We start from the raw sequence: 12,528 nt of genomic DNA, 5'->3' as shown, positions 1-12,528 counted from the left end.
CGTCCCGGCCGGACGTTAAACTTAAATTTAACTTTACTTCGTACGTACGTACGTACTTACCTTACCGTCCGCCACTACTACTCTTCGTCGTCTCTTGTTCTTCTCCTCCTCCTCTCTCTCTCTCTCTCTCTCTCTCTCTCTCTCTCTCCGTAGCCGTGTTCCTTCTTTGTCTTCGCAGCCATGAATTGTTGCCATAACCATTCCTCTTTACGGGACTCTCTCCCTCTTCAACCCCGGAGCACATCCCTGACAACATCCGAGCGCAGACACCGACTCTGCGGCTGCAACCCTTCGGGTCGTATTTCCCGATCGGTCGAGCATCCACGTGGGCGTCTTCAAGTTATTACCCAAGGTTACCATTTACTTTCAAACATCGCCCATGGTGCTTCGAAACAAGTTTGCTTCTTTTACGATCTCATTTAATTCTCTACCGATATCGATATTTCTCGCGATAAATTGATAAAATTCATTTCAAATATATCATATCGGATAATAATGTTTCAAATTTTAGTATATTTCTGTATCATTCTGTTCTTACATGTCAATATTAATAAAAATTAATTTAATAAATAATAGATATAAATTATAGATCATATTATATAATAATTGTATTTAACAAATTGACTTACTTGTATAAAGACTGAAAACAATTTCGATATCCAAATTTTAGTTATCAATTTTAATTTTAATTAATGGACCAAATTTGATGTAATAAAGACTAAAACATTCTTCACGTCATATTAATTCAATAAATAACATATATAATTAAATTAATTACAGATTAATCTTTAATGAGAGGCACAGAATGTTTAATGAAAATCAAACGCTGTACCCAATTAACGCTTTCAACTATCGATGTAATCTACAAACGCGACCTCAGTAAATTCGCGTACCAATTTCCATGCATACTAAATTGCGCTTCAAAGTTCACGGATAAGTTCGTCGCCTCGGCTCCGACATTCCGTTCTAGATCCACCGGATTATTGGTCGCATAACATATAAACGCGGTACGAGAGCACTCTCAACTCGATGTGTATCGACACGCCGCGCCGCGAATTTCCGGCCGATTACACACGTCGAAACAAACATCGCTCGCGTTTGTGCGAGAGACAGACGGTGGAGGAGGAGAAAACGGAGGGGTGGTGTCGCGCTCGTAATTACACTTTGTTCAACTAGTTTCACAGTCCGTCGCAATTTCGCCGATCGGCTGTCGTATTCCATGCGAAACAACGGACATTCGCGATGCGTAGATACTCGCACGCGCGTATTCGTTTCTCGATTTTCAGGCTCAAATCAAAGATGGATGAGTGCATTCATTGGGTTCCATCCATGGGAGGAAGCATCGATTTTAAAAGCGTCGCTCCTAAATTGGTCGAAACATCAAAAGAATGGGACGAATAGAACGACGATACTTCGATTACCGAGGAAAAATGCTGAATCATCCTAGACGCTCGGGTTGCGTGATGGAACAAATTGAATCCTCACGTGCTCAAAAATTACGGAATTAGATTTAGGGGTGTAGCATGTGCGCGAAGGTAGGCGCCTCTCTTTTCTGACTATATTTCTTACAGTCTGCTCATGCCTGTTATTTTGTAATACGTGCACAGCCCTCTACGTCAGCACTCGCACCCCCTACCGGAAGCACGGACCCGATTTGCCCTCCCTCCCATCGCCTTCTAATACTGCTGCAGTCATCGTTAGGGCAGAGAATTGCTGCCAGGAACGCTGGGGTAGGTTGTTGCTGCCGTTGCCCGGCAGCTCGTTTGAAACACTCGTCAAACGAGAACGAAATTGTCCACTGGCCCCAATCTCGTCATTTTATCGTTTACGTTCGCACAGGGCATCCTCAGTCCTAGCAAAGAACATTAGAGATATAATAGCTGCAACTAAAGTTTTATACGATCTTTAAACGCGAACCATCAAAACGTTATTAAACGGTAGATGCTTTTTGTCTTTAATATCTCTCATTTTTCAATATAATCATTTTCATTTTTCAATATAATAAAATTTTTTAATATAAATGTCAAATTCATTTTGTAATTAAACACTTGGCGATTAACCTGCCCATCGAATCTCTGACGATCTGATGAATCTGACGACAACAAAATTAGCAGATAGTAACGATCGACGATAATTCGTGCAAGGACGGAATTTTTACGAGGATGAAGGACGCTTAACGAGCTTTTCTTGCTTGGCGGCAATTAACGAATGGATGTGCCGTGCGGATCAACAAATTTCTTGCCGCACGTGTCGAGGCGCAATTTTCACGAGCGAACGTCGGCCGTCCAACTTCGGTCGTATCCACTTAAATCAGAGGTGCCAGAACAGAAATCCGCGGCGTTGTGAATTCAGGTTGGAATGCGATTTTAATGAGACATCAGTGTTTTACAAAGCGATTAACGCCACCGACGAGGATGCCGCACACCTGATACGTTCGCTGTGCGAATTAGCGTGCGTCTATCATAGAAAATGCATTAATTATATGTTTTCTCACATATTGACATCAAATAAAATTCGAAGGGATAATCACTTAATGTAATCGCGGACAGAGTTCCCGAAAGCATTATAAAATTTATATGAAATCCCAATGTATAATCCAATAATTACATATGCAACTACAAGAAATAATTGTGTGATATTAAATAAAATCAATTATTTTACCAAATGACTTTATATATAGTGAAAAAAATTATTTGTCATCAGATGAAATCATGTAATCTGTGGGACAATATTTCAGTGATTACTCCGAACGATTAATAAAAATAGAGAAAGATCATATTTATCTCTTAATAAAAGAGTGATTAGGAATGACTAAAAATGTCAAATAAAGCTCGTAACGTGGCATTCAACTGACGCGGCGCTATTTAAATATTCTTATCATAATGTAGAGAATAAAGCTGTTATCGATGAACAGAGACTATGTTACCATTACACATACTACGTTATTTAGGGTATTACTCTAAGAGAGCGTAAATAACATGCGATTTTCACGTAACGATAGTCACGGTAGGGTGTGGTCGAACACGGTCAAACGCGTATCAAAGTAATTAGTCGAGCTCGGATCGATACTAACTTCATCTCGAGCAGTATTTTCTACGGCAGCCCAGGGCAAGGAAATTCGACGAGAATCGTGAGATTTTCGCGGAGAGCGCACGCTAATTCCGCGATATTTTCGACATAGATTCATCATCTAATCGAGCTCTGCTTCAATTTCTGCCATAAAAGGATCCTGCGCCGATGTGCGAGAACTCGCGGATACTGGAAAACATGCCCGGCCATCGCGTCGCACCCATGTCGTTGCATCTCGTCTGTTTGCAAATTTCGTAATTTCGTTGGTACGTGTCCGGGATACGAGATGGTCACAATATCGAGCCGGGCATGACGCACAATGTAGGCGCGTCTAAATATCGCACGCAACGCGTTTGCCGCCGGAATTTATTATAAACCATCGTATCGGAATATCGTGACTTCCCAGCGGTGCATCCAGCGACCGCCGAGCGACGCGTTGGATATTTCGCGCATTGAGCATTTCGTGTCGCAATTGTTCCTCCTGTCTTGCACATACGTGAACATGCAAAGCGAAAGATATTCGAATGTCAACGTTGCGTTAAAATCTGCAGTGTTGTGTAGTGTACTGTGAGTGATATCGCAGCAAAAAGTCAACGAACGCAGTCATGTATTCAGATTTATGACACTACAAGTCAATAACAGTCACACAGTTAGTTAAGTGTGAAGCTGTGAAAAATTCGTTTGATATTTCAACAGTACATTCGCCTCTCGGAACGTAGAAAAGGAAAAAAGAAAATCTTTGGGACGCTAGAATCTAATCAAGTTCAAGGCCATTTCCCGCAAGACGCATTCTCGAGAAGTTTCCTGAAGGATCTCGGTCAATGGGGTGGCTCCTGTTTTCGGGAATGCTGGTGGCGCGACGTAGAGCTAATGGAGTTCTCGAGTTCTCGCAAACGACGGGACAAAGCCGTCTCGGAAACTTTGGCAAACGCGAATCGCGTCAAAGCCACCATTACGACAGGGAAGTAAGAACTATACCGCTATGAACCGAACCGCCACTAATTGGCTCTTACGTCTTACATATTAATGTTACCGAGATGCGATCTGTTCCGATTCGAATGTCGAACTTGCAGACTTAAGTTTAATGCTACCGTCGCCGAATCGAATTCCAACTTTGACGCTCGCTTCACCGATCATTATAACATTGCGAAGTTAGGATCACGTATACGCCGTGAGTCAGCATTCTCGAACATTTTTTAGGAGACGTTGTGCGATCTTTTAATTACATAGGCCTACAAAAAAAGTACCCTGTGCTGCGATAGAGATCCAGCTATTATTATGTATTTTGAGTCGCTGAATACGACGAATCTGATATAAAAATAGGATCATCCAGGACAAATTTTCAATTCTAGAGCGAAAAAATGAGAAAAAATGGATCATTTTGTCGTTCTAGATTGAAAATTTACCCTGGATGATCCTATTTTTATGTTAGATTCGTATTCAGCAACAAATATATAAGAATAGCTGAGTCTTCATCCCAACACAGGATACTTTTTTTGTGGGCCTGTATTATGTTCTACTATAATATATGATTTATAATATATTATAATATATGATTTTATATAATATATGATTTTATCGAAATTACAACATTAAGAAATTAATAAATTTCTACTGTCATTTTCTTGCATTGAGAAAAATTTCTGATTGAAAACTAGAAGATACTGATCGTATTAATCAGAATTTTGGTTATCTCAAGAGTTATAATAGATTCAATCAGAAAATTCTATCCATTTTCAGAATTCCAATTAATACAACTAGACTCTTTTCCAGCGTGGGATTTAGATAAAGTAAAATTATTCTAACAAAATGTTTAAGCTCCAGAAACATAGCATTGAAGCTCTCGTTTCGAAAGGCTTTGGACGCCTTCATGTTCACGAGAACGAAATTTGAAGTCAAAATGTAACAAACATCGACCTCGTTTTTAAATCAACCGAGAAAACCGGATCAATTGGATTCCTTTCCTTAGTTTTCCGCTGAGACATCAGTCTCGATTCTGCTTCCTCGATATCGCTTCTGTCTAACAATAAGCTCAAGGTCGATGCACCAAAATCGTCTCTCGAAGAATATCGAGCAGTTGGTCCCTATCAGTGCCAGCGACGGTGTAACAGCTGCAGTATTCCAAGATCGCGGAATAAAACGTTGAAAGCGCGCGCGTGAAAGGAGAAGCGCGATATGCGGGAAACGGGACACAGGGGTTGGGATCGAGAGAGGGAGGGATGGAATCGGGAACGGGGGTTGCCATCGAAAGGCCTCGTTGCTGAGAAAACATCGATGCTGCATTTACGTGGAAAATATTCCTGGGTAACCCTGCATCCGTAGCGAACGAACGAGAGGGTTGACGGGCCAGCGAGAGGATGGGATAGTGGAGGAAACGGAAGGTGGGAAAGGGGAGGGGACGTGATACCGGCAGCTTGCTGGCAGCTATATCGAGTTACGCTCCGGCGCCTATCTATCTGCCAGCCCTTCGAATCTCTCACCACCGCTCTCTCCAGCTTTCTAGTCTGTCCACCCTCCGCCCACCCTTTTCCCGCGCTATCCCCTGCGTATTTTATATCGAACGAGCGACAACGCGTTTTCGGAATATACTGACAACAGCCACTGATGTCACACTGCTGCTCGTACGTTCTGGCTGATACAAACACGAAGCATTTGCACTCGATCATGTTGATAGTAAAATAGGTGATTTAAACGAGAACTTGTTTCCCGCAAGTATCGTGCGTAAAATGTTCGTGCAATGTTACTGTTGAAACAACAACAAATGATTTGAAAGTGATGTTTTGTACGTTACTAGTATAGAATTAGCATAAATAAATCACTTCTTTTTGTAAAATATTAATTGTATATATATATATATATATATATGTAATGAGATTATTGTATAAGTAATGAGATGAAAATAAGTTTTTACTCCATTAATAATTTGGCAAAATTCCAAGCAATCCAAATGCGTTCAATAACACGATAAAGAAAAATAAGAAAAATGCCTTTCAACGAATGGAACCTCTTTCGTCGAGTTGACTATCGGATGATCGCGGGAAGAATGCTCAAATGGAAAATCCGGGAAATTCCCTCACGGTGGCTATCGATGTAAGTCAGGACGGCACGTAGCCGTAAATGTCGGGAATTCAGCATCGGCGGCCGAAATTGACATTCGGAAGCCGACTTTCTGGAAAGGGATCTGATCTAAAACGCCCGCCAGCTGCCGTAGATCCGTGCTTTTCCCTTCAATACCTCCGCTTCTTCTCTTTCTCGTCCCCGTCTCGTTTCCGTCGCGGTAATCACGGAAACGGGATTTGAAATTCGAGGCCTCGTTAATGGCCGGTGACACTCATTCGTTGCTTGTGCGGTAGTCGGATCGACATTCGATCGGCAACCTACTATTTGCGTCCATTTTTCTTACGAAGCTGGAAAACATCGTTTTGTCAATGTCATTGGTTCGATCATATCGACAATCAGAAATAACGACCCTTCTTTGTGCACCGTAAAACGTCTTAAGACAGTTGCGTTTAATCGACGAAGAAGTCAACTAAATTATTTAAAAAATGAGGAGAGTAAAAATTGAAGAACAATAATATATTGCTCTACGTGTCATTTATATTATCAAAAAGCATGAAGGAATAATGTATTAAAAATCATCTAGAAAAATTAAGATCTAATTAAAAAAAAATTGTCATTTGTCTCAATTAATTTAGTTGTTTTTTTTCATTGGAGAGTGTATTTAAATCAAATATATTTAATTTAAATACATATATATTCCTCGAAAGAAATAAAAACGAATTAAATTAATTTAATTAAATAAATATAAATTTTTTCTCAGTTTATTAACATATCAAACTGAATAATTCATAAAAGCAAATAAATGTCATCTATGTGTCATTTAAATATAATATGCAAAAAGACATGGAGGATGAAATCATCTAGAAAAATTGTGATCTATTGACGTATCAAGCGGGATACTCAATAGGAGTAAACAAGCGCGGTAAACAAGACCTTGATGACACGAGTCAATATCGATCAGAGTTCGGTTTACATCCTGTTTACCCTCGTTCCATGCTCTACGAAGCGCGCCAGGCGCCCGGCACCGTGTCCAAACGTAGAACGAGAGCTGATAAATTAACGCATTAATTAATCGGAAATTGGAATAGGAGAAGGGGGAGGGGTGTGCAACACTCAATGCGACGCGGACCAACGCAGATCGTACCCCTGATACGGCCGACGGGCATCATACGCAGCTGTCCGAGTTATCCCGGAATTATGCTGGCCTGCGTGAACCTGTCCGCGAATAACGGCCTCCAGTTTGGGTTCGCGTGCGTGGCACGTCGGCGTAGATAGCAACTGTCTCGCGTCGCTGACGTGTCCCGCTCACTGACACGTGGTAGTCGTCGCACACGTGCGCCGGTGCGTGCTATTCCGAACGAATATGCACTCGCCGCTACCGTCTGCCGCCGGCGATGAGCAACGGCCGGAATTATGAATGCCGCCCGATTTGTATGCCCGCAATGACGTGACTGGTAAAACGCCCGTCAAATATGCTACTCGGAAATTGGAGGTAGACACTTTTCGCGAAGGAAATTCATCTTGATTTCCAATCATTGGCTATATAGAGAAATGGAGGAGATTGTGGAATATCATATTTTGTTGTAGTAAAAATAATCAGCAGATATATTCGTGAAAAATATAAAAAAAGCCCATCAGAGTCTATATCAGTTGTTCGGATGCACAGAAAATTCTTTATTTTCGTGTGAATAACAAATAACGAATAAAATAAAAGTTTCGATCCTTCAATTCGGATTCTTATCAATGTAAAATACAAATTGAAATTACATAAGTAACGCAAATTCCAAGATGATGATTCCCATCAATTTAGCTCGTTCTTCTTTATCCAAATGTCAAATTAGCTATGTAATGAATAGTTCAATGATTATTAAAAATATTAACTTATATAATAATAATATAAAAACTTACATAAAGTAAAACCGAAGTCATATACATTGCGTCAATAAATAGAATCACATCATTCATCAGATTGTCAGATTTGCTATGTAGTCATTCAAAAGAAAAACACGAAAAACGAAAAATTAGAGAAATATTAAAATCATTTGTCTGAATTTTAATTTTATTAACTTACATATAAGCGTTTCTCGCGACTCAATTTATACTCTTGGTAACCTTTAATCTTTGGAAAATCACATATTGTAAAAATTGACCTTAGAATAATACTAATTATGCTATGTAGGTAAATATTTTTTTTCGAATATACATATGTAGAATACATATGTAGAATAGAGAACGTAATTTACAAAAAATTAAAGAAGAGAAAAGGACAACGATGGAATAAGAGGAGGATGTGTAAAATCCACCAACTAAACTAAACTATAACTTTACACCAATTATAACTTACACGACATACATGCACACATTTTATTACTAATAACCCTATTCAGTAACTTTTAATGACTGTAATGACTGTATCGTTATAGTTATTAAGAGTTATCGAATAGGGTTATATATTTAGTTAATTGTATCATTAAAAGTATCACAGTTAAGGCCTCCAAGCTAGAGTAACAAAATTAATATCAATATATTTCTCAAAATTACATAAAGAGTACACACTTGTAAAATTATTTGCAAAATATAGTTTTTACGACAATGCAGTAACACTGTTGAATGACCAGTGATCATATTATGTTTGCAGAATGTGAAATAATTTTGATAGTCCTCAGATGTAGTGCAAATTATACAGGACATCGCGTATTCCACGATTTATCTATTCCACGATTTAACTATTTCCTTTCTTCTATTCCTTCCTCTATTCTGAACATAGGTTAAAGATACGTAGAAAATACGATTGACTTGTATTACTGTCAGAGAAAAGTTCAATATTTGAATTGAATAATCACACGAATGTTATCAAATAGTTTTAATTTGCATTAGCGACAAAATTTAAAGATAAACGAAATTTTTAAATCAATTTATCAAAGAGGTGTTGTATTCATCATGTTTCTACCAGTGCATGCTTTTTTTACTCGTGAATTCGTAGCAAAGAAACTTTGTATATTCGAGACTGACAATCCGAAGCTGATTCCATTGGATAAACATGACGTATCCTATCGACGTAATCCTACTATGGCTGCTATCGTTTATTCGCGCTACTCTAACAGAATTTGCAAATTTTACTCGTAAAAACGCTCGGTATTCAGCGGCAGTAGTCAATCTCGTCCCGTTGAGTAAACATTATTTCTGTCGGTTTCATCGCTCTGTCAGATTCGGCCTCATTCGGAAACGACGTTTCCAGTTGAATGATTTTTTTTTTTTAGTTGCTTTGGCATTAAGAATGTAAATGGAATTCGAGATTCCCGATTCGCGAACGTGCTCATCGATAACGTATATACAAGCGTGTTCCCCCCCATGTTGCACAGGTGGCCGTCACGCACGTTCGACGCATCTTCATGTTCCCTCTCGATCGCATATTGCGTGCAACCAGACTCGGGTGCGTTTGGACGGACACATGAATGTTCGATACGCGCTTTGAGGGACCGCCGCGACCACGGCAGGAACGCATCGCGAGGAGGTAATCGCAGGTTGACGTGTCCCGGAGGTAAATAGAGTGTATAATCGGGGCGACACAACGGTGACGACGACGGGAGGCCGACAGTGAAATTCGTAGTCTCGTCCGTGATGGGATTTGACGGTGTTGCCGTAGATTCCGCACGTCGCGGCTTGCTGCCTCGGATAAACAGTGACACGACATACTCTGCACCGGACGCTTTTTTCAACGCATAAAGCCGTCGCACTAACAGATTTTGTTTTAACGAATGCGGACGCTTTCGTCCGCGATTACGATTTAACGTTGAGAGATTCTTAAAACTTGAAAAAAAGGCGATATTCCAAATAATAGATTAAAACGAATGTTAATCATAAGACACTTTTAGCGTAAAATGGAATATTCGTGTCATATATATAAAGACAAATGTATATACACTCAGAGAAAAGTTATGTTTAAGAAATCTTTCATCTTGATTTTTTTTTTAAGTTAAAATGAAAATATCTTTGAGGAAAATAAAATTTACTTGATTTTAGAAAATTTTATTTAATTTCAAGAAATGACGTTCTACTCAAAGAAACTTTTCTTTAACTGTATAGTAATACACAAATTTCTTTGATTCAAATAAATTTTTTTTTATTCGAAGAAACTTTTCTTTGTGAGTGTATATTTCTTTTTTAATTCTATAGATTTCACGTTTCCTTCGCTCTCTCAATTTGTCTACAGTGGTTACATAAAATATTCCTTTTGGCTTTTATCGTAATTGTTTTCGTGTAATCGATGGTATCCAATTCCGGTATTTTGGTTAGGTAAGATAGTGTTAACAAGCTTTACATAAGCAACGATGCAAGCAACTACCAATCATGGACGACATCAAAGAGAATCCGTGTTCTCCACTCTGATCTATCGTGGTAGAACCACCCACGTGTATCGAACTAGACCAATAAAGCAACATCGAAGGGCTACACTATCACGTTGCTTGTCGACGTGAATAAGTGATTTTAACAAATCGGAGAAACAATATAAGAAATAAATGAGCATTTCGTAAAGTTGAATTCTGAAGTCAAACTGAATTCTTAATAAAATATTTCTGAAAACACATAGATGTAAGAAATTTTATTATTTTGAAAATTCCTGAATATAGTAATATTTGTGAATAATTGAAGAAGCTTTTATATATTTCAATTAGAATTTATTCTTTTTGCAATAATTAACTAATCATTATATATAAATAATACCGTAAAAATATACACTTTCGTCAACAAATATCTTTTTTATTTGAAGGTATCTTACTTGTTTATTTATAAACAGTTAAGTAAACATGCCGTTGCTTTGAAAATGTTTCGTTAGATGCATCATGTACGATCGTTTTGCTCTTAATATAACGATACCTTTTAGATTCCAACGATTCTCATTAGTAAACATTGCATAAGCAATTCGCAAGCAATTGATGATGGCATCAAAGAGAATTTGTGATTTTCGGACCCATCATAATGACCCTCTGGAATATTTCATTTAACATCCACTAAGCAACGCCCAAGGGACAACCCTGTCTCTCTTTCTCTCTCCCTTTTCTATCCTTTCGGCTGACGGCCATAAGGCAACACTGGTCCCGCTTGAGGGATGTTTCTGACCGCCAATCAGCCGGTGGGCGATAATCGCAGCTCGGTCACGTCAGTTAAAATTGCTGTCAATCCTGGCGGGTGACTCAAAGGCGAACTTTCCACGTTGCGGTTGCTGCGTTCGATGTAATAGCAGCAGGGGGTGTGCGGGGACTACCCGCCAATTCTATGCGCGTCCATGTCCGTGCTGCTTTGCTCGGGGGTACAATGGAGCAGCGCGCTTGTTTCCCAGGGGGAATATCAGAGAAGAGAAGCGCGCACTCTCTCCTCTACTGACCGGTCGACGTAACCCACCCATTGGCCACCGCTGGTGAGAGAGAGCACTTCCTGATAGCCTCGGCCCTCGCCCGCAACCAGCCGCAGGCCACAAGCCTCAGTTCCTGCAAGCCGTAGCCTCTAACGTCACGCTACTCCAGGTCTGACCTCCTGCCGACAGCGTAATTGTTTAGAAACCCCTTGATCTCTAATTTCAGCACATCCAATCATCCTCTCCTTGCGCGCGCGAAACATCGTTAACACGATCCTACTGTCTTGCTACCGCCGCTACACACATGGCGGAGTCTTCTCTCGCTGTCTCTCTCTTTTCGTTGGGCACGCCCGCTAAGTATTTGATTGTTCTCGCGCGTGCATAACGTGTGCTTCGCACGCTTCAACTCTATGACGGTTTGTTTCGCGAAATTGAAGGAGGAATGCGAGGAATCGGTTACGATGCATCCAGAGAAGCTTGCGGATTTTGAATGACTGACAACAGAAGGATACGAGAAACGTGCATCACACAAAGCAGATGCATCGCTGATTATTACACTTGCGATTAAATTTCAATTTGCACAAATAGATATTACTCATTATTTTCTCAATAACTTTACATAACTTTTTAGAATTTTTTAAAATGGAAATTACTTTTAAAACTATACGTTGTATGTAGAATAATTTTTTTAAAATTGTGAAAACGTTATGCAAAACAATTTTTTATATTTTTTTTTGTACTCATGGCAACAATGATGATTGTTAAAAAAATTGAATATATTGCACAATAGTGTAGAGATTCAGTATCAAACTTTTACACTTGAAAATGAAATAAAATATGTACATGAATTACAAAAATTTTCCATTATCACACGTTCTCTCCACTGTCTCTTCCTGTCTCTCTCTCTCTCTTTCTCTCTCTCTCTCTCTCTCTCTCTCTCTCTCTCTCTCTCTATAAATTAAAATAAATAACGTAACAGAGAGTATATTATTACTAGACAATAGACTATTATTTATTACTTAGAGGTAGGTACTTAAGTTAGT

General features: G+C 39.3%; 1 protein-coding gene across 1 annotated transcript in view; it reads right to left on the bottom strand.

Annotated features, from left to right (window-relative positions):
• Nucleotides 1-12,528, bottom strand: part of LOC105618617 — a 24,244-nt gene that overhangs the window by 10,729 nt on the left and 987 nt on the right. The window contains exon 2 of the mRNA XM_012200148.1: nucleotides 7,509-7,668. Within this exon, the coding sequence (XP_012055538.1) occupies nucleotides 7,509-7,668 (160 nt within the window). The remainder of the gene's footprint in view (nucleotides 1-7,508; nucleotides 7,669-12,528) is intronic.

This window comes from Atta cephalotes (genome assembly GCF_000143395.1).
Source record: "Atta cephalotes unplaced genomic scaffold scaffold00017, whole genome shotgun sequence".
Classification (NCBI taxonomy): Eukaryota; Metazoa; Arthropoda; class Insecta; order Hymenoptera; family Formicidae; genus Atta; species Atta cephalotes.
This window is presented reverse-complemented; position numbering and strand designations above follow the sequence as displayed.